This window comes from Myotis brandtii, unplaced genomic scaffold (genome assembly GCF_000412655.1).
Source record: "Myotis brandtii unplaced genomic scaffold, ASM41265v1 scaffold344, whole genome shotgun sequence".
Taxonomy (NCBI): Eukaryota; Metazoa; Chordata; class Mammalia; order Chiroptera; family Vespertilionidae; genus Myotis; species Myotis brandtii.
In genome coordinates, this window is record NW_005363247.1 from 1,314,363 (window position 1) to 1,337,517 (window position 23,155).

The 23,155-nt window shown below is 34.3% G+C and overlaps 1 protein-coding gene across 6 annotated transcripts in view; it reads right to left on the reverse strand.

Moving 5' to 3' along the window:
* The window catches only part of TMEM161B (transmembrane protein 161B), a 75,441-nt gene that overhangs the window by 38,521 nt on the left and 13,765 nt on the right, over nt 1-23,155 (reverse strand). For 3 of the 6 annotated variants that reach the window (XM_014543947.1, XM_014543946.1, XM_005871485.2), the window contains 3 exons: nt 14,468-14,571; nt 3,041-3,124; nt 346-443 (listed from right to left, as the gene is read on the reverse strand). In XM_014543947.1, the coding sequence (XP_014399433.1) occupies nt 346-443; nt 3,041-3,124; nt 14,468-14,571 (286 nt within the window). Of the gene's footprint in view, nt 1-345; nt 444-3,040; nt 3,125-5,898; nt 5,992-9,913; nt 9,942-11,498; nt 11,626-14,467; nt 14,572-23,155 lie in introns of those variants that run through there. The other 3 variants (XM_014543948.1, XM_014543950.1, XM_014543949.1) reach the window with 3 other exon arrangements.

The window sequence follows — 23,155 nt, forward strand, 5'->3', positions numbered from 1 at the left end:
TACATTATAAGAAACAGACTAGGATAGATGGCAAAAAGTCTAGAATTCGAAATAATGAACACTGATCTCAGCATGAACAAAAAATATGTAACAAACTTGTATAAGTCAGCCTCTGCTAAAAAATGGGAAAAAATAATGCTTACTATAAGTTAGGTGAAAAGAGAAATTCAATTCAAATGAAGCCATTTTGAGCTTCTAAGTTCTGAGAAAGATTTCATATTCTGAATAATTAACTTAGTGATTAGAAAAACATACAAAAAGTCTAGCCACAACAGATAAAGGTACTTTTACAAGCATAATATAAAACTGAGATTTACAGAATACTTTGCCCAAGATTTCCCTTACCAAAGGTATCCATTTCTGTAACTGACTTTGTTTCTAGATGGAGGTCAATATCCTTTGGAATGGTTAGTGGTTTATTTTCAATGTGACCATTATATTTCCTATAAAAATCAGACAAGTGAAATAAGAAAATAAGTTACCTACATTGTTATCCAAGTTTTGTATCAAACCAATTACAAATGCAGTTTGAAATTTCAGTGAAAAAGAAGCAGAACTTTTAATAACTCATCAAAATGGAGGTAAGGTACTCAAAAGAAGTTTTTAAAAGGGGGACTATAAACTATGAATGTAAATTATTATGTGAATACAGATTGTCAGGAAAAGACAGATTAGTGATGGAAATAAAATCTTAATTGCTAGTTTAGCATTTCACCCCATTTCTCCTACAGTCTCCTGGAGATTTAAAGACAACCTAACATCTTTTTTAGGGACAAAGGAAAAGCAAGTGAAGACAAAATGCATTTCTCATTGTAATTAAACATGTATACACACACATACATATAAGCAGATCTGTAGCTATAAACATGTCAGAGCAAAAGAAATATATTAAGACTTATGTGCATGAGAAACATGAAAGGCCAACTCAGATGCTTTTACTAAGAATCACAAAAGGAGGAAACCACAGAAATCTTCAGGTGCACACAAATTTAATTTTTAAAGATATATATTAAAAGTAATAAACTAAGTTTCAGTAACACTAATTACAATACCAAGAAACAATTTTGCATTTATTCTCAAATAAGTATAAACTAGGAAAATCTCAGTAAAAATATTAATTCATGTCAGTAAGTCAAATAATTATTGCTGCCAGGAACAAAATGTCATTTAGTGTATTTTTTAAAAAATATATTTTATTGATTTTTTACAGAGAGGAAGGGAGAGGGATAGAGAGTTAGAAACATCGATGAGAGAGAAACATCGATCAACTGCCTCCTGCACACCCCCTACTGGGGATGTGCCCGCAACCAAGGTACATGCCCTTGACCGGAATCGAACCTGGGACCTTTCAGTCCCCAGGCCGACGCTCTATCCACTGAGCCAAACCGGTTACGGCTAGTGTAGTTTTTTGTAAATGTAAAGCATTTCAACATACAAAAACTACTGTAAAAATAATAAAATGATTGATTATAAAGCATACAATAAGAATTAAATGTTTGTAAAACAAATACTATATTACATAACTAAATTTTACAGATGTTGGACATGGTAGCTATGAATAGGTAGAGGTGGAATGGGGGCAGGCTGGGAGATGACAATGGGGTGAAAGGGGACATATGTAATACTTTCAACAATAAAGAATTAAAAAAAAAAAAGAAATGCAGAAACTAAAAAAACCTGGATTAAAATCCTGACTCTTAGTAGGATTATGGGAACTTGCTCAACTCATTTAACCTCTCTGATCAACAACTTACTCATAGGTAAAATATAAATTAAAATAATAACATATATTCAGGATTGTGTAGATTAAGTTAAACTGTTTAAAAATTCTTTGGCAATTATAATATTAAGCAGGAATATTTTTAAAAAAAATAACTATTGAAATTCAGAGAAGGAGGGTTACACTTAATCTTCTAATGAGCTTCAAGGTTTGTAATTATAAGTGAAAAAGAGAATAGTAGTGAGATCAGAAAAGACATTTTTTTCAAATTTCCAATTACAAGCAAAATAATCATTAATGTTTACAGAATTTTTAGCCTGGCTGGTGTGCTCAGTGGTTGACTATCGACCTATGAACCAAAAGGTCCCCAATTTGATTCCTGGTTAGTGCACATGCCCGGGGTTGTGGGCTCAATCCCTGGTGGGGGGCATGCAGGAGGCAGCCAATCAATTTATCTTTCTCTATCCCTCTCCCTTCCTCTCTCTCTAAAATCAATAAAGATATATTTAAAACAATAAAAAATAATTTTTAAATTTGGTGACAGTTTGTTCTCACTGACATTTTATAACATTAGAATAACAGTTTCAAGTCGTAAGAAGACCTCCCCATCCCCAACTGAGGAATCTAAAACTAAGGCCCATTCAGAAAGGCTAATTAACAAACACTTTCTTTGAGAATGCTATTTAAATAGAGACATAAAATTTTAAAGCTGAAAGGATCCTTCAAAATTAGTTTGGTCCTTCCATTTCACAGATGAGGCTGCTGTGGTCCATTCAGTAATGTTCAGGTTAAGCGTTTTCTTTATAAACTTTAAACATCAAAATAATATTCAGCAGCTGAATGGCACCTAAAAAGTTATTTTGTCTACCCGTTTGATGTAAAAAATGAGGAAACAGAAGTCAAAAGCATATGAATTTGCCCAATATCATCATAATGAGTGGTAACAAAAGGTGGGAAGGAATCCAAACTAACTGGTATCTTTAAATGACTTATAAAGACATGGATTATGGGTCTTCCCCATCAATCCCACACTGAATTTTAATATGATGGCTATTTGTTTTCATTACTAAAACACAGAGAAGAATATAGCTGACTATGCTTAAGTAAAATAATCATTTTTGTGCTTATATATTAGATGATCACAAAAGGGGTTTTCTTAGAGGGTGAGTCAATATAATTTTAGATCATGGATTTTGAGCTCAAACTTGTCAACTGTTTATGGTGTAATTAGTAAATGTTACTTTAACCAAAGTACAAAAATGTACTTAGATAAACTGTGTCAAATATTTAACACTTTACAAATTCAACAATATAACTTACCTATCTTTTTTGCTTTTCCCTTTTTGCTGCTTCCCTGCAAGTATTCTTAATTCTTCTTCTGTAGGATGTTGATACCATCTTAAACTAAGAAAAAGAGGAATCCTTTTAAATAAAGCAATTAAAATCACCAAAATTATTCATTTGTTCTATAAATATTTATTGAATTTCCTATTTGTGGAGACACTGCTGGGGAAATTCAGGTGAAATCTCTAATCTGATACTAATAGATACTTAAAAGGATTTATTTAGATACAAATCCAGCAAACGCCAAGCACTTACTAGATAGATGCCAGACCCTGAAGTGTTGTTTGTTGGTATATTTCTTACAACTAACAATGTATTAACATATATTAAGATGATAAAGGCTTACTATTAAAAGTAAATGGAGTAAACTGCAGGCAAGCTGCAGCAGCACATTGAACTTCTCGACCCACCCCTTCATTTACACAAAAGGAACTGATAAAAAGAGAGTCCCTTGAGTGCTCCCCAAAATACAAGTAGTCTTTGCTTTGCTTTCCTTCCTTTAATTTAGTTGGAGAATTATCAAATTTTATGTGTATGGAAATTAGAGTAAATTGTTATTTTAAAAACCCTTTATACTCCTTTCTCTCTCCGCCTGCCACCCAAGATCCAAGATCCTAAAAGAAAAAGGCTCAGGGGAGGAAGGTGGTGCCAGCCCCAAAGGGATCACAACTGATTGTCAAATGGCCCCAATACATTTGGCTGCAGGGACAAAAGGCTATTCTCTGGAAGTGTCTAAAAGTGCTTCCTGCCATTAACCAGTTCACTCAGGCCCAGGACCACCAAACAGCTACTCAACTGCTAAAGTACAGACCAGAGACATAGCAGGAGAAGAAGCGGAGACTGTTGGCAAGGGCTGAGAAGAAAGCTGCCGGCAAAGGGGATGTCCCCACCAAGAAGCCACTTGTCCTTCAGGCGGGGATTAACACTGTATCACACTGGTGGAGAACCAGAAGGCCCAGCTGGTAGTGATCACACACATTGTGGATCCCATCAAGATGGTTGTCTTCCTGTCTGCCCTATGCCTTCCCTCTGGACACTCTCCTAAGTACATTCTGATCCCACCTTTAGTTATTTTTCCGTAATGCAAATCTTATCAAGAAATATGCCTGTGTAAATCCTTTATAAGACTTCATAGGGTCAAGCAGTAAGACAGCTAGGCAAGGACTCTAACCAAGGTCCTATTGTCATAAAAGAGAAACAGTTTTGCTAGAGCTTGCTATTTTTCAATTACAAAAAAAATCTAGAATTTTAAAGTGAAATATGCCAATTAAAAAAATATTAGCAATTGATTTGCTGTTTTTAAAAACACTGCAGAACTGACAATGTGAATAATGACTGGAAATTTGATGTTAGAAATTTTTAGCTGTAATAATGCGATAATAGTAATTTTTAAAAAGCTCATGTATTTTAGAGATGTATACTGAAATATCTATGAATGAAGTAATATTTGCTACAAATAATATGTTTGGAGGGGAGAAGAGATGAAACAAACTGACAACCAGCTATTAATTGTGATGAGTACATAGGAGTTCATGATATTCATTATATAGTCATTATGTTATTCTGTTTACTCTTTGTATATGTTGGAAATTTTCCACTGAAATTAAAACACATAAAGCCCAAATATGTTTAGGTTTTGTGACCTTCTGTTCCACAGCATTTTGGTACCAGCTACTTTACTGGATCTACCTTCAAAAATTCCCCTTTTGAACATGACAATCTACCTAGACTAAATGACATTGTATTTCACAGAGTGTTTCATTCCTGGTGTTTTGGCATTCCTGATTCTGCTTTTAAAAACCTATGCTCCTATCTGGCAAACTCCACTTTTACCTTTTATAAGGCAGTCTCCCTGTGATAAAATAAAGAATATATCTGATTACTGTCCCCAGTTCTTGGCACACAGCCTCAAAAGCCCTTGGGGCCATTGTGGTTCAGAAAGTTGGGCATCCTCTGTGCACCGAAGGGTTTGGAGTCTTGGTCCCCAGTGAGGACAATGCAGGAGGCAGCTGATCAATGTTTCGCTCTCACATCCATATTTTTCTCTTTCTCTGAAGATCAATGAAAAATTTTTAAAAAGCCCTTGGAATTTCCTTAGTAATAGGAGGTGTCTTTGTTATGGGTTAAAATGGAATATCCCACTGACTGAAAAATTCTTGGAGTGAAGATTTTATGTACAGTTACTGGCTGTTAAGTGCCCCAAAAGGATCACTGAACCAAAATGAATTCAGTTCTCCTCTTAAATTTAAAGATTTTAAAATATAACATATATTCTAACCAAAAAGTCCCTAAACTATAATTAACATGGGTTAGGAGGCACTTACTGAAGTCCAGAATTTTAACTTACAAATGATTCTCATAAAGTTGCCACAAACACTGTACCTGAGAGCCTCTGGTCAGTAATATTTTCATCAACCAATCAATACATAATCTTGTAGTATGTGTGTTTATGTTTAAAGGTACTTTATATACAGACAGTCCTCAGGTTACGACGGACTCGACCTACATTGTTTCGTGGTTTTGTCGCCATCTCCCATTTATTTACTAAAAAAAAAGTTCCACCATTTCTACGTATGTACATATGTGCTTTATGTTTTTTATTACTTATTAACGACAAGTAAAGGTCAGGAATTGTTATCTTTCTTTTAAAGTTTTTTTACTGTTTCACTTCATTATTGCTGTATATGTGTTCCATGTGAGTGACGTAGGTGCTTATGTAGGTGGGTAGGAATGGATCTCCAACGTAACCCGAGAACCTACTGTATATTAATTCATTAACATTAAGTTCACAGCCCAGTCAACAGAGCTATAACTCATGCCTCAACAAAGCTTACCTAATAATTGTAATCATAAGTATTGTATTTTCCTGAGTTCTATGAATATTTGCAGCAAATTTTCTCTATAGCACACATCATAGCTTTCTTCTGCTTAGGAACACTAAATGGCATTTCAGTACTATGCTTGGAAGCCATTTTTAATAGTGAAGTCATCAACAAAAAGCAAAAATGAAAAATGTGGCACTAAATAGACTACAAAAAGGACATCTGTTTATAATATGAGAGGGGAAACTATAAGGCCTCACTTGCTGGGAAAATGGGCACAGGGCCATTCAAAATTTTCCCCTCTGCATGTCTGTGAACTACCTCCAAAGTGTCACAGCTATGGATTTTGTGGTGCTTCAATGAATACATTTTACAAATAAACTTTAATACGTAAGCAAATTACAAATATAAAATACACAAATGGTGAGAACTGAGTATATAACATTTAAAAAAACACTTAAGCAATAATTCAATTTAGAGACTAAATTTAATTGTTTAGCTCTTAATATAAGAAAAGTTGGGTTACATTTAAAATCCTATAATAAAATATTTTAAGACCCTTACATTTTCTAGGACCCATTTTCTTTTTAAATATACTCGTTTGTTTACTCTTATTTCTAAACTGGATTGCATTTATTTTATACTTCTTACTTGACAACTCAGGTCATCTTCATTAGGAATAATTACTGTTCAAAACTGGAATTTAAGGATGCTCTGCTGGGTGCTCTTAGGGCTCCTTCTAGTCTGTTACTCTTCTATTCATTCATTCATTCATTCATTCATTCATTGACAATTATGGTCAAGTACTCTGCTAGGCAATGGAGTATAACCATACACAATAAAGCCTAAGTCCATGCTTTGCTGATACTTATATTCCAGTTGAGGCAGAATTTAACCAATAAAAAATATGACAGCCTGGCCGGTGTGGCTCGGTGGTTGGAGCATCCACCTATGAACCAGGAGGTCATGGTTCGATTCTGGTCAGGGCCCATGCCTAGGTTGTGGGCTCGATCCCTACCTAGCAGGGGTCATGCAGGAGATAGCCAATCAATGATTCTCTTCATTGATGTTTCTATCCCTTCCTCTCTGAAATCAATATTTTTAAAATGTGACCAAAAAAATCATAAAGTGGGTACCATGCAAAAGAACCAAACAAGTGGTGTAAATGAGAGACGTAAGGCTTAAGTATTAGGTTAGAAGAAACTCTTTAAATGACATTTACCCAGAAAGCTAAGAATAAGAACAACAGAGGGGGAGAGCATTCCAGGCAGAAAACAGCATGCCCAAAAGCACAAAAGCATGAGAGAACACTGCAGTAACCAAAAGACCAAGAAGGCAGTAGAACCATGTGCAAGGAGAAACACATGAAGGAGGCTGAAAAGAAGATCATGCAAAACCCCCGGGTCATGGTATGGAGTTTAGATTTTATGCTAAAGTAGTGGCATAAAGGCAGGAGGAAAGACTTGATTTGCATTTTAAGATCTCTTTTACTGCTCTGTGAATTAGAGGGAGGCTAGAAGAGCAGAGAGATATATTTTGGATATCAAATCAACAGATCTTGCTGATGGACTAAAGGCAGGGAGTGAAAAAAAGGAATGAAGGATGATGTCTACCATTTACAATTTGAGAAAGATGGTGGTATATTTTCTGAAATGGAGTAGAGCAGGAAGAAATAAAGAATTTAAGTATGCTGAATTTTTAAGTACCTATGACATATCAAGTGAAAATATCAAGAGGGTAACTGTATATTACAGTCTACAACTCAGAGACACTTTGATGTCATTACATAATTGTGGTTTTTAAATCCATAGGAATTAATAAGATAGCCTAAGGAGAAAATAAAACATGGTAGAAGCTAAACAGTTAATAAGGAAGTGAGAAAGTGAAGTTTATAGAGACAATAAAGCAACTGACAGAGAAGCAAAGTCTGGGTGAAGGTTAGAAGAAATGGGGTACAGAGTACAAGTGCAGGAACTGAAGCATGACAGACAGGATATTTCCTTCATAGACAAAAATTAAAATATATAACATTAAAGAAAAGAAGGGTTGCATGTGTAACTAGGTTTGTAGGTTTGGTGCTGTGAAGATGAGAGCAACTGACTTTGGTTTTAAGAGGTTAGTATGAGGCTGAGGCAGACAAGCATGTTTCAGGAGAAAGGCTTTCGGGTTGAAAAACTGTCTATGAAGTAGAGCATACAAAGACTGCCAGGCCTCTAAGTGGCCATCTAAGGTCTGAGATCATGAATTCAAACTAAAACCTAGAAGTATAGCTGCATAATTTTTTCCCAATAGTTAGTAGTTCGTACACAGTTTAATCTATAGCATATGGTTCCCATCTATTATACTTCAAGTTCAATTTTTAGTCTTCTCCTTTACTGTTAGTTGGTATGTCTATCTCAGCTAAATTATTTGCAATATGCTTGTTATTGCTGCACTATGCCTTCCTAACAGGGGCTTGGAAGACAGACACAAAAGTTTATTACTTTAGATTCTATGTAGCAGTTAATAATGTTACAAAAATATAATTAGAGAAAAATGCTTTATGCTACTATATTAGGCAAAAGGGACATGATGTACCCTGAAGGTAAACTATAAATGGAAAAAATTAGAAAAATAACAAAATTTCACAGTGATTATCTTTGGCTGATGAGAATATAGTCCATTACCTCTTCTTTTTCCTTTTATATCAATATATCCATCACATTCTACATCATAGACATGTATTGTTTTTACAATAAAAAATAACTTTTTTAAAAAATAAAAAGTGTTAATTTCAGCAGCATATTGGAAAGATACAGAGATTAGCATGGCCCCTGTGCAAGGATGACAGGCAAATTCATGAGGCGTTCCATCTATTTTTTTAAAAACATTAATAGGATCTCACTAAAAAACTGAACCTCTAGCCTTTTAGCTAAGTATGTATTTTATGACAATCCCCTTGGTTATTCAGTGGCTTTTTTCACTTATGTTCAGATGGTCAGTGTCTCAGATAATATTATACACCAAAAAATTATTAAAATTATTAAAATGTTCAATTATTTTCTGGTATAAAAGTCTTAGATAAAATATGACCACAACCTTTCTTACTAAAGAAGTTCAATAACACTGAAAAAAATATGTATCAGAAAACATAGAATATATTGATCCATACCCTTTGAAGACTTTAAGCAACAATGTCATTTAAAGCAAACCACTTAAAAGTATTTCAGAAGTAAAGATTTGAGAAATTTAGAATGGAAATCTGAACATGAACAAATATAGAAAAACTTAGTACTCAGAGCAAGCTAAAAAGCTTTCATACATAAATAATCATACAAAATTCTATTTCAGGGTACACACATAGGTCATTAGAGTCTCCACTCTAAATCTCCAAAATTTTGACAAAAAAAAACAAAACTTACGAGAAAATAAATAGCACTTAACACTTAGAAAACCTTTCAGTACAAGCAGCTACAATATTGTTTGTTATACATATACAGTCTCCTATTAATAACTGGAAATTTTAATAGAACATCAATGACATTCTGGAACTGGAAGTTAATTAAGACAGCTAATGCAAGGAGAGCAAGGACTCAGGCATTCCATAAGGGTAGCAGCTGAAGGTTTAAACCTTTCCCTTAGGTCATAGGTCCCACCTACTGTGCATTTGAATAGTAGATTTCTCTCACCAAAGGGAACTAGCAGATTTGTGGGTCAGGCAACATGCAAAAGAGAACAGGCAGAAATAATTAGAGCAACTTGAATAGGAAGGTGTTGTTACACCCTCCTTACCCAATTTTGGGTAAGACAAAAATCAGAATAAATCTGACCATACCATTTTCGATAAGGGACATATGAAGGGAAGGAGCACATCAAAGTGAGAGCCTAGGAAGGCAAAGGGGTAGAGAAAAATGCATAGGTTTGAGCTAAACAATCAGGAAAATGGAGAGCAGGTTCATCAAAGAAGCTATAAAGGAGAAAAAGCAAACCCTACTCCTCATGCAAAACCCACTATTCAAATGTACAAAGAATGTAACCTATCACTTACCTCTCCATGAAAAGAGGGGCCAAGCAAACTTCAAAACAAAAAGGAACTTTAATTACAATAGAAAGTAGAATACTTTGGCTACAAATCAGTGGTATGCTGGACACTATAAAGAACTAACATCTTTAGGGGATCTGAGCAACTGTTAAAACAAGTGTTCCTTATGTTAGGGAAAGCAGTTTACACTAAAATACAGAAACACCAACTTCCCAGGAGTTTTCTTCTTTTGGAGGAGGGAGGGAGAAATAGGGCAATCTGAGAGCATTAGACTCCTTCGAGTTTTTCAAGGTTACAGTTGAGATTTTCATGTTCACACGTTATTGGGAGAAGAGAACTTACTACTTAAGTTCTTGTTTAAAGCAAGATTCCCTTCAACAAAATCCGATAGTCATATAAAAAGGCATTAAAAAAAAGGAGAATAATACTTTCTGGAAGAAAAATATTTTCCTATTTAAAAAACGAATAAAATACAAAATATTTATAATTTAATAAATTTAACCTCAAATGGTGAGAGGTATAATTTGAATAGATATTTCTTAAGTTCTACTTCAATGTGCCTTTTAATTTAGCTTAGGACTAAAAGTGGCTATGTAGCCATAGAGAAGCCATAAGAATACAGTAAGTAAAGGATATATACTACTTATAACTTGAAGGATATCTTCTAAAAGCCAAGTACAGCTAGGAAAACGGGTAGAAAAAAAGAAAATCTTAAATTACTCTAGAATCTACCAACAGAAGTCACAGTGGTTGTAGAAAAGTTCACCTCCACCAAATTCAAAGCTCTTTTCAAGTATGTCAGTTCCAGGACAAGGTCTCGAGTTGTTGGGCATCCAAAAATCAAATCCATAGTACACCCTGTTAGACTTCTGGGGTAAAAAAGCCTTGATCTGTTTCATTTTTCAGTATGTGAACGTGACTAAAGTTAAAATGTGTTTTCTCATTTGTAAAAATGGAGAGGGACTACTAGACACTCACCAATCCTGCATTTACTTTCTAGGTAAAAATGAAAACTATATTTCCCAGACTCCCTTGTACTTTGGCCTGAACTAGCCACAGGGCCCTAGCCTATGTAACATGGGCAAAAATGATACATCTACTTCTAAGCTTAGCTCCTAGAATCTCCAGAAAGATCCACAGCCCCTCCTTCTCTCTCGACTTGCCAACAGGCACAGAGGACTCGAAGGCAGCAGGAGGACAGTGGCGCCACAAGACAAAAGTTTACAATCCCTAAGTCAGCGCTTGAAGAATAGCTGAATCCTTAAAACACCATTTTGTGAAGGATCGACCTGGACAGCTGCCCAACCCCTGACTCCCCCATTTGACCCTCACTCCTCTCTGAGAAAGCCGAGTGAGAAACTTTTATTAAATTCACACACTGAGATTTCTGAGGTCGTAACACACCCCAAACACATCTCTTCTATCTCAGAGAGTACAAATCCAAACGAGATAGAAGAAATAAAATTTTTATCAGGATGAAGTTTTATAACATGGCAAAGATAATACTAATGGAATTCAAACCAGATTAAAGACTATGCAGTTTTTCAAAAACTACAGATCTACAGCACTAATAACAATATATAAATCTTACCTAATAAGAGCCAGAAAACTAGTCAATTTTTTCATATTAAAAATTACCAGGCTGCTAATTTACAAGCAAAAATTGCTTATTTCTTCAAGGTATTTAATTCTTTAGGAAAGTGGCAGGATTACTCATTAAAACAAAATAATAGAGTCAAGTGCCACTTCAAACCCTCCATTCCAAAAGAGGAAGAGGTAGATGAGACACGGACAAAAATTAATTTATAGGATATAAAAAGAGAAGCCATAATGGTGAAAAATATAAACATTTATTTATAATTTAAAGATATTTACTACTGAAATAAGTATTAAGATAATATATACAGAAACGAAAAGACGCTTCTTCCGTCAGACTCATAATTAATTAAGTCATGTGGTTAATACACACACAGGTTAATACACATCTATTCACCTGAATAGTTCTATTAAATAGTTCTATTCAATATGGTAACTCCCAAGCCATCCTATACTATTCATAATTTAAAAGTCCTCATGAGCCTCTTCCCTTAAATTCCTTTAAGCATTTTATAGCCAATAAGAATGGCCTCAGGTATTTCTTTCAACTCAGCAGCATCAAATGGTTTAAAATGCAAACTGTTATTTCTAATCAATAAATATTTATATAAGCAATCTATAAGGAATTTTAGATTTTCTCAATATTAAGTTTCTAAAATTATCACAAAAGGTTGATAAAACAATAATTATCCCAAAATGGTAAAGTTAATTATCTTATTCAATAGAGTTAGGAAACAAGATTTAGCAATTTGGTTTCATAACCTAAAAATTTCAGAATTAACATTAAAGAAAGGTAGATGATCTTAAAAACACAAAACAGGGAGGAAATGTGACTATAGAAGAAAAGTAACTATTACTAGAAAATTCTGATTGGTACCCTTAGAACCTGATTTGGAATTTGAGAGAGCATTAATTAAAATTTAATGTTTACAAAAGTAAATCAAGAATATTAAAAAAATCAACTTCATATTTATTTTTAAAGGTTGAACTCAAATTAGTGTGTATATTTGACACATACTTGTCAAAAAGTGAAGATTTAAAAATACATTATTCTAATATTAACAGAGAAGAGAATCAGATTTTAAGTCTTTCAGTTTTTGCCTGTGAATGTTTTATAGAAATAAATGAAAAAAGCAAGTTATGTACAAACATGGAAATTGTCTATACAGTTAAATGGGACAAAATTGCTAAGATCTTTACAGCCAAAAGAGAACTAGAAGTTTCATGGGAGACTCATCATAAATGTCTAGAAATGTGCAATGTATTTTATCTATTTTATTAATTCAGATTCCATTTATTTAGATTAATAATAATTTGCTCAGCTGATGTTTACTCTTTCATGATCTATGGCAAAGGGTTTTTGCTAAGCAAAAAAAAAAAATAAGTAAACAAGATTACACAAGGCAAAACAAGTAATCTAGTTATAGATTAGTGGTGGGGAAGGTCTGTCCCACAGGCCATATAAGGCCCTTGAAATCATTTGGTCTGGCCCTAACAAGGCATTAGGAGTGAACTGATTAAATATTTGACCGAACAGAGCAGGCTAATTTTTAAGTTGATAATTTTGTATGGCCCGCAAATTATGTCATAAATATCCAAATGGCCCTTGTCAGAAAAAAGGTTCCCCACCCGTTATAGATGATTGATTTTTTCACTTATAAATAGCTCTGATAGACGCTTTCAACTTTACTAAAACTTCAGTCATTATTTATTTTGCTAATAAAATATACACTCTCAAATAGCTGATCTCATACTTTACACACACACTTTAAGCAATCTGAATAATATTTTCTATATTTAAACACTAGTATGGACAAAGTATAAGCATACGAAGGAAGAATATAAATAATTAAAACTGGAAAATAAATTCTATGGAGAAAATTTAAGGGTTTTTTTTGATAGAATGGTCCTGAATTAAAGGCTTATTATTTATCTTGCAGAACACAAAATCATTAGAAAGAGCTATCCATTGTTTCCTAACTTCTAAAGGTCTAAACAAAAGACTCAATAACAGAATTTGGTTATTTATTGGAGATGAGTTATTGGAGTAAAATTATAGTCATGGTACCAAAACTATAACTCACCTTTCATAATTACATACAATTTTGGCATGTATTTCTGCATGCAGAGTTTTCCTGATTTTGCCACCCTATATCTCCTATACTTCTTTACTTTTGATTTTATTGTTTTACTGTACAAATTTCAGCAAGGCAACTTAGCTCCTTTGTAAAGGAATGAGGACAGTAGTAATCTTATAGTGCAGTAGACAAAATTAAATCCTACAAAATTCTTCACCCCCTCCTTATTAAATTAAAGTTCAAAATTCTCTGCGGTAAAAGAACCCCTAACTCCAGTGATGGCGAACCTATGACACGCGAACTCATTTTTTTGGTTGATTTTTCTTTGTTAAATGGCATTTAAATATATAAAATAAATATCAAAAATATAAGTCTTTGTTTTACTATGGTTGCAGATATCAAAAAATTTCTATATGTGACACAGCACCAGAGTTAAGTTAGGGTTTTTCAAAATGCTGACACGTCAAGCTCAAAAGGTTCGCCATCACTGCCTAACTCATAGTAAACTCTCAACTGAGTCACTAATAATAGGTCATGTGGAAATATTTAAGCACTGCAATTTATAGTCTCATTCTTTTGTTGACGAACCTTTAAAAAAGGTAACTAGAAAAGTTATGTGGTATTTTCAGTGGCCAGGACAAAAAGGGACAGGGAAGGGGGGTTGGTGGTACCGAACTCTTGACCATGACCCTATTACCTCTGTGTTAAACAGGTAAACTACGAATATCTCAAGAAAAATAAGGAAGTTAGATTTTTTTCATAACTTTCCTTTGTCATGTTTTTAGAAAATAGGAATTAGCATTTAACTATCTAGGAAGTTAATCAGTCTGGTAAATTAAACAGAGATTTGAAAGTGCTACTCACAATCAGCCTATACTTGACTTACCTGCCATTACAGAGTAGCCATCTAGCAAGAGAATAGTGAGGTATAATCTTCTGCATGAGGCTGGCCATCACCATGGTAACAACCAGCTGTATACCTATCACACCCTGTGTAAAAAAAAAAAAAATTTAACAATAAATGAAGTTAGATTTGAGAACAAAATGGAAAACTTTCTATCCACTTTGACAATGATACTCTAAGAAAGAGGAGTTGCTATTAAAATATGTATTAATCTGGCATTTAGGCATTCAAGACCACATATGTTTAAACTTAAAACATGCAATCACATCTTATAATCCTCTATGAGTTACCCAAGTTTCACATCCAAGTAAACAAAAGTTAAATGAATTAGCATATACATTCAAAATATATTCCCAAGAAATGTTCTCCATTATGTAAGGGTATCAAAATGAAGTAAAATTAGTAATACTTTATCCTTCTCCAAATTCACTGTTCAATACACATAGAATACCAGCTTGCCACGCTTTCAAAGCAGTATGCCTATTTTTTTATTCTACAGTGGTAGTGAACGATTAGAGTATTAATTATATTAAGTGTGATATGTCAAGATTGGCCTGAAAGTCACTAGAAAATAATTTTAATTCATGCTGTCATCACGAACTTCCAGTGAGTGGGCCTTCAACAGCATCCAAAAACCCCTTAGTTTGGTCTCATCAATCCCTCTCCTGTTCTCCATGATAGCTAAAATTCAAACCTCCGCCCCTCTTCACACCTCCAACCTGCCTCAAACTTGTAACTCTCCAGTTCACAGAGGACATGTTTTTCACAGAGAAAATACACAACATCAAATGTGAACTCTCACTTGCCACCAAGCTCACAATCACTTGTATCTAATACTCTAGATTTTTTCCACACCCACCAGAAATAATAGAGCATTTCTACACAAAGCAAATCCCTACATCTGTGCTTCATATCCCATCCTCTCTTTGATTTTCAGGAACCTCAACCACTGAGTAGCTTCCTTCCTGCACCTTCTTTAATCTCTTCTCTATTTAAATCCTTGCTATCAGCACTGCAACACCTCCAAGTCTTTTTATCTTTCCAAAAAATATAACTATTTTCCTTTATAGTCCTCCTGTCTCCTCAGATTCACAACCACTTTTCAAGACTTATTCTCACTGCTTCTACTACATTCTCATACCTCCCCATAGTTAACATCTGACTTCTGCTTCATTTCATTCCACTGAAACACCTACCATCAAAATCACCTTGCCAAATTATATTTCCTTATCTTAAATATCAGCAATTTCCCACAAGGTCTTCCACATCCATCGCTTTACTCCCACCTTGATGATCAATTTTTTATACTCCCTTTTGGTGGCATCTCTATCCTAGCAGTCCAAAAATAAGGTTGAATTCTGACCTCAAACTTAATTTACCAAACAAGTACATAAAAAATATGTTTAAAAAGCAGAATAGCATATTTTGAGAGCATGAATTCTGGACCCAAACCACCTGGGTTAGAATTCACCATCTATTAGTTGTTTGATTTTGAACAGGTAATTTAAATATTTTGTACCAGTTTCCTTTTCTATAAAATGAAGCTAATAATTCAATCTATCTAATCAAGCTGTGATTAGGAATAGTGCCTGGCACAGAGTAAGAAATCAATGGGTTACTACTATTTGCTGTTATTGCTATAGTTATCACTATTATTATAGGAAAACATTTGTTTTTAACATAAAGAATAAAGTCTTTAAAAAATATCAGTCTAAGAAATAAGTTGAAAAAAATCAAATTTCACTGTAACAAATGTACTACTGTGGTGTAGGATGTCCATAGTGGGGAAGGTTTTGCAGATGTAAGGACAGGGGTATATAGAAACTCCCTGTATTTTCCAATTTATTTTGCTGTAAACCTAAAACTGTTCTTAAAAATGAAGTTCATTAATTTAAAAAAAATCAAAGTTCTACATGAGGAATCAATATAAAAAATGTCAAATATTAACTAGAAAAAACCATTTGTAACATCACAAATGGATATTTTACTTACTAGATATAATATAGAGTTCTCATCAATCAATTAGCAAAAATCCCAATGCCCAATTAAAAGAGAACAAATACGTACAAAGAGTTGTCAAAAAAAAAAAGTAAAAATGGCTCTTAAACAGGACTGTTTTTTAAATGTCTTTGAAACCTACCTCAACTAAGGTGTTACTGTGGCTATTTTAATACTTTAAATTCTACCAATGGGGTTAAGGTTCAAACCACTTTTATATTCACCTAACATCAAAGACATTTTTTCTTTCACATCACTCAAATTGACTATCCCATTTTTTTTTTTATTCTGAGGAAATAACATGTATATTTTAAACCAGTATAATGTGATATTTATTTATTTTTATTGAATTTATTGGGAAATCATATAGGTTTCAGATGTACGATTCTATAATACATCAACTCTATATTGTATTGTGTATTCACCAGCTCACATCAAGTCTCCTATTTAGCACAATGACAATTAAAATAGGTCAAGGCACATAGTAGAGCACTTTACTATATGTTGGCTAAAGAATGAATGAATGGCATTATTACAAAAGAATCTGTCTTAACAGAATATGAAAATCTAAGATTATCTAAGATTATCATACTAGGTAACAATAAATACATATATTAAGACAATATTGCAACCCAATTTCAAATGAACAAAGGGTTATAGAAATTTAAAAATTTGGATATGAAAGTTTTATAGAGTAGATGAAGGTAGAAATTGAAATCACATAGATGGCAGAGTAAAAGAAAAGGAATTCCAGGCTAAATGACAAATGTGAACATACAGTAACCATGGAACAGCAAAAAGTCTAGTTCAACCAAAGCAGACTTTAGTATATGGCAAAGAATTACAAGAAATAGGATAAAAGAATTTTAAATTGTTCAGCCTTTTTAAAAATTTATTTTATTTTATTGATTTCGGAGAATAAGAGATAGAAACATCAATGAGAGAGAATCATTGATCGGCTGCCTTCTGCATGCCCCCCACTCAGGATGGAGCCCAAAAACCAGGCATGTCCCCTGACTGGGAATGGAACCGTGACCTCTTGGTTCATAGATCAAAGCTCAACCACTACTCCAGGCTGGCCAGGCAGATTGTTGAGTCTTTAAAACCAAGAGGACACATTTAGCGGATGTGTTTAAAAAGATCAACTTGAAAACTTTTAAACAGGTAAGGGTAGGAAGATGAAATAATGCAAGTAACATATAAGGAAACTTAGAACAATATATTGATCAACTGAAGAGAAAACCTAAGACTAAGGTAGAAGTGACTGAAACTAGAAAGGAAAGAACAAAGATAAAAGTCCGTCAAAAGAAAATCAATCAAACTTTGAGTGTGACTGAACATGAAGGAATATAGTTGTAGAATAAAACTGAGGAACACCTCAAAGTTTATTTCAGGATGTTTTAGTTTGGGTGACTGGTAGAATCCTAGAACCACAGACAGAATAGTTGTAAACTGAAGGAAACTCAAGGAAATAAACTAGCAAGACTCAGACAGGCTTTTCAAGGACAGGACCTTGGCTGCATCCTCAACTTTTCAGAATACACAGAAAACATGCTTTGCTGGTACAATCAATCTACATGAGATAGACTGGCAATGATAAGGTAAGAGTTGTATTAATTTACAGTAAAACAAACTACCAAGTGGATCAGTGTTCAAATTCACTAAGTGTTCCATTCAATTACTGTCTTAATGACACACTTAAAGTCAAATTAGTAGCAGGCTGAGAGGTGAGTATGATTTAGAGCAGTGGTTCCCAAACTTATTTGGCCTACCGCCCCCTTTCCAGAAAAAATATTACTCAGCGCCCCCTGGAAATTAATTTTTTTAAAATTTTAATAGCAATTAAACAAAGATATATGTATTAATGTGTTTCTACCTTTTTCGTAAAATATAGTAAAGAAAGGTGTAAATTAGAAACATTGAAGTTTGAAATTATGAAACTATTTATTGAACTTAGAATAGAAAGGTAATACAAAAAAAGTTAAAACAAATGCACCTGTGGCCATCACCGCCCCCCTGGATCGCAGCGCCAACTTTGGGAATCACTGATTTAGAGCAAAAGGTAACATGGAGAGGCATTTCACTCAGGCAGTACTGAAGTCTGAAGTCTAGAGCAGCAATTTTCAATCTTTTTCATTTCATGGCACACATAAACTAATTACAAAAATTCTGTGGCACACCAAAATTATATATTTTTTGCCAATCTGAAAAAAAGGGTATAATTTCCCTGACTAGTCAGGTTTTGCATGTTTTAAAAATTCTTACGGCACACCAGCTGAAAATCACTGCTCTAGAGTGTAAAATATTCCCACCTCTAAATAGTTCTGGATAAATATGTTTAATTCTAGCTATTTAAACTGTTTTTCTAAACTTTCAACTAACAAAATTATTCTCCAATTGATACTCTTTTTTAGACAAAAACCTATCTAAAAATTATTCTGTCTTCTGATAAGTAGATACCACTGATATGGCTATAATATGATTAGACATGGGAACCAATTTAAGTTCAAGATGAGAAGACAACTCATTTCTCTCCATCATGCACTGGTTTTATCGAATATTAAAGTGTTAACTAACCCTCACTGCCACCTACAAATAATATGTGATAAGTGATATCATAGAGGTCAGTGTCCATTGTTATGGGAGCACTCCAAGAAAGGAAGTAATTAAATCTATGTGGGAGCCCGGCCAAGGTGCCTCAGTGGTTGAGTGTCAACCTATTATGAACCAGGAGGTCATGGTTTGATTCCTGGTTAGCGCATATGCCACGCATGGGTTTCTGGTTCAATCTCTAGTGGGGAGCATGCAGGAGGCAGCCAATCTCTCATCATTGATGTTTCTCTCTCTCTCTCCCTCTCCCTTCCTCTCTGAAATCAATAAAAATCTATTTTAAAAATAGATAGATGATTGATAGATAGATAGATAGATAGATCGATCTGCCTGGGAGAGCTGGGAATGTCTGGTTCAGAGGTGACATTTGAACCAAGCTTACAAGGTTAAAGAAGTAGCCCTCTTACAGACAGAAAATGAAGATATGTTTAGACATATTAACTCAAAGAGAATAAATGGCATGATCCAAAATAATGAGTGGTTCCACCTGGCTAGATTTTGGTTGAGTTCCACCCAATGAACTTTTCTGCAGGTACTTAGAAATAAGTAATAATTAATTTCTCTAACACTATTTCAGATGTAATATTAGTTATTAACTGGACTGGGAAAGATTTTCTAGAAATATAATAATCAGGAACTATATTATTTCTACAGAAAAATATTTTTTAAATTCAATTTTTTCATATATTGAAACTTACCAAAGATAAATAATAAGACTGACACAAAAGTACAGTTACAGTGTCCAAACAAGCTGGGTTAAAATTAATTCCACTAGCTGTATGACTTTGGATGAGTTATTCTAATCTCACTGTGCCTCTTTTCCTACATCTGTAAAATATGATCCAGAAATTCCACTTTTGGGTATTTACCCAAAGAAATCCAAAACACTAATTTGGAAAGACATATGTACCCCTATGTTCACTGCAACATTATTTTTAATAGCCAAGATATGGAAGCAACCTAAGTGTCCATCAATAGATGATTGCACAAAGAAGATGTAGTACATATCCTATATCAGTGGTCGGCAAACTCATTAGTCAACAGAGCCAAATATCAACAGTACAACGATTGAAATTTCTTTTGAGAGCCAAATTTTTTAAACTTAAACTATATTGGCAGGGACATTGCTATTAACTTAATTAGGGTACTCCTAAGGCTTAGGAAGAGCCACACTCAAGGGGCCAAAAAGCCGCATGTGGCTCGCGAGCCGCAGTTTGCCGACCACGGTCCTGTATAATAAAAGCCTAATATGCAAATTGTCCCTTCGGGCAGTTGTTCGACTGGGAGTTTGACCACTCACTATGACTTGTGATGGCCACCAGGAGGCGGCACAGAACACGGCAGGTGTCAGCGATGCAGAGCTGGCAGCGGGTGGCAGTGGAGGCGCTGCTGGCCCTGACAGGCCCCGATGAGAGCGGGACTGTGGTGGGATGGTGGAGCAGGTGAGCGGGCAGTGCCAGGCCAAGGCAGGTGTGAGCGGGGACCCAATCGCTCCGCCCATTGCCCCACAGGCGGCGACCAGTGGATGCGGCGGGGGCGGGGCCACTGCCTGTCTCCCAGGTGCTAAGGGAGCGGGGGTGGAGGGGCCCAGCCCCAATCAATCACCCTGCAGGCGGGATGGTGAAGCAGGTGAGGTGGCTTCGCCAAGCCAAGGTGGAGTGCCAGGCGGGGCTGTGGGGCTGTGGGGCTGCAGGGCTGTGAGCTGGGGCCTGATCCACGCAGGCTACCCCAAGGGACCCCACCCATGCACGAATTTGTGCACCGGGCCTCTAGTATACAATAAAATATTACTCAGCTATAAAAAAGAATGAAATTTTTCCATCTGTAAAAACATAGATGGACTTGGAGGTATTATGTTAAGTGAAATAAATCAGACAAAAAAAGACAAATACCATATAGTAGAATCTAAAAATAAATAAATAAATAAATAAATAAACAAACAAAACAGAAACAAACTCACAGATATAGAGAAAATTTTATGGTTGCCAGAAGGGGGGTAGGGTGGTTAGGGAAATGGGTGAAAAGGGGGAAGGAATTAAGATGTACAAATTTCCAATTCCAAAAACAGTCACAGGGTTGTAAAGTACAATCTAAAGAATAGAGTCAATAATATTGTAATAACTATGTATGGTATCAAATGGGTACTAGACTTATCGAGGTGATCACTTTGTAAGGTATATAAATGACTAATCACTGTTATACACCTGACACTAATTAATATTGTATGTCAACTGTATTTGAAAACTAAATATTAAAATAAATTTTTTAAAAATCCAGAAGATAAAAAAGGTTTAAAAAAATCCCTCAATATTTAACTACTCATAAAGATTTAAATGAGTTAATATAAGTAGAGCAGATAAATTTTAATCACTAAGTAAATGTAGCTATTATTGTTATTGAGGAAAAAATTCAACTTCTTATCCATATGACACACTTCTACTTACCCTTAAAAGCCTAGTCCAATCAATCCTTTATGAAACTCTTCTTGATTTTAATATAAGTTGAATATTCCCTCCTTTTTTTGGTTCCTTCAATGTACATTCAACTAAATGTGCAACAATAACATTCACAAATCCACATATTCAAAATCATGGAACCTTGAGTCAAACTATAGAGGTCATCTAGTTCTAGTTCAAGCAGACTATTTATTCAAGGCATATATTTAATGTACTACACAGTTCAAGCAATATGTTTATTGTACTTTCCCCAAAGTCACTTTTAAAGATACACTTATATGAGCAGATTGATTTACATAATATCTAAATATTTTTTTAAATAAAACATTATAATCAGACATAAGGATCTTGAGTCTCAATATCCAAGTATCAAAAGCTGAAACTGTTCCAGGTTTTTGTAAATCTTTTGTTCATGGCCAAAACACGAAAGATATTTAATCTATTTTAACAACAGAATTACTAAGTCTGTTTTATCTAAGTAAAAGAAATGAATGTAACATCAGGATATTCTGAGTGAATGAGCTGTATTCTCTCAAGAAATGTAATAACTTAAAAAAACTAAAAATATGATATAAAAATGCAGTTTATTAAATAAAACATAGGCATATAGGCTGGATATATATATATATATATACACATATATATACATTTTTTCACATTTGTTCCAATATCATCTTATTCTTGAGGCTTTCTCCAAATGCCCTATTTAAATGACTGTGCTTTATCTCTGTTGCATTAACCATGACTAACATATTATGTCTCATGTGATTACCATGAGATTGTCCCAATAAAACATAGCCCCATAAAAGTACTGTTTTATAAACAGTTATATTTCTGTTGTCAAAAACAATACCTGACATACAGATGGCATTTAACAAATAATGAATAACTGAAGAAATACTTTTTAGATAAAAGCATGAGTTTTAAATGTTTCCTGAAACAAAAGGGACAACCATTGCAATTTAAAGCAAGAGAATGTTTATTTCCAGAACTGGCAATTTACAGACAAATTTATTTCTTCAAAGTTCCTTTGGGGTAAGTTTTGTTCATTCCTGATTTTGTAACACGGACAAGACAAAACCATGACACAACAGTAAAAAAATAATAAATTCTCTCTTAGAAATGAACACTTTAGAATATCTTCTGATTTTTCTAAAATCAGTTAATTTTGCTTTGAGCTTTTATCTCAGAGCAAATAAAAGAACCAAATTATTTAGAAAGTGGACAAAAAACCAAAGTATAAACTGGGTCTTAGGAATTAACCTACATCAACCAAAAACTAACCAAGAGAACTGTCTCTACTATTATTTGAACTAAGCCTCTTTTGGAAAGTAGTAAAAGAGAGAAGTCAGAGGAAAAGCTAGAAAACCGAGAAGAAATCTGAACCTCAGCCACTATGTGATTAACTGATAAAACCTGACCAAAATCCATCCTTCAAGAGCTACACATGTCCATTCACCAAAATAGATTACATTCTAGGCCAGTGATGGCGAACCTTTTGAGCTCGGCGTGTCAGCATTTTGAAAAACCCTAACTTAACTCTGGTGCTGTGTCACATATAGAAATTTTTTGATATCTGCAACCATAGTAAAACAAAGACTTATAT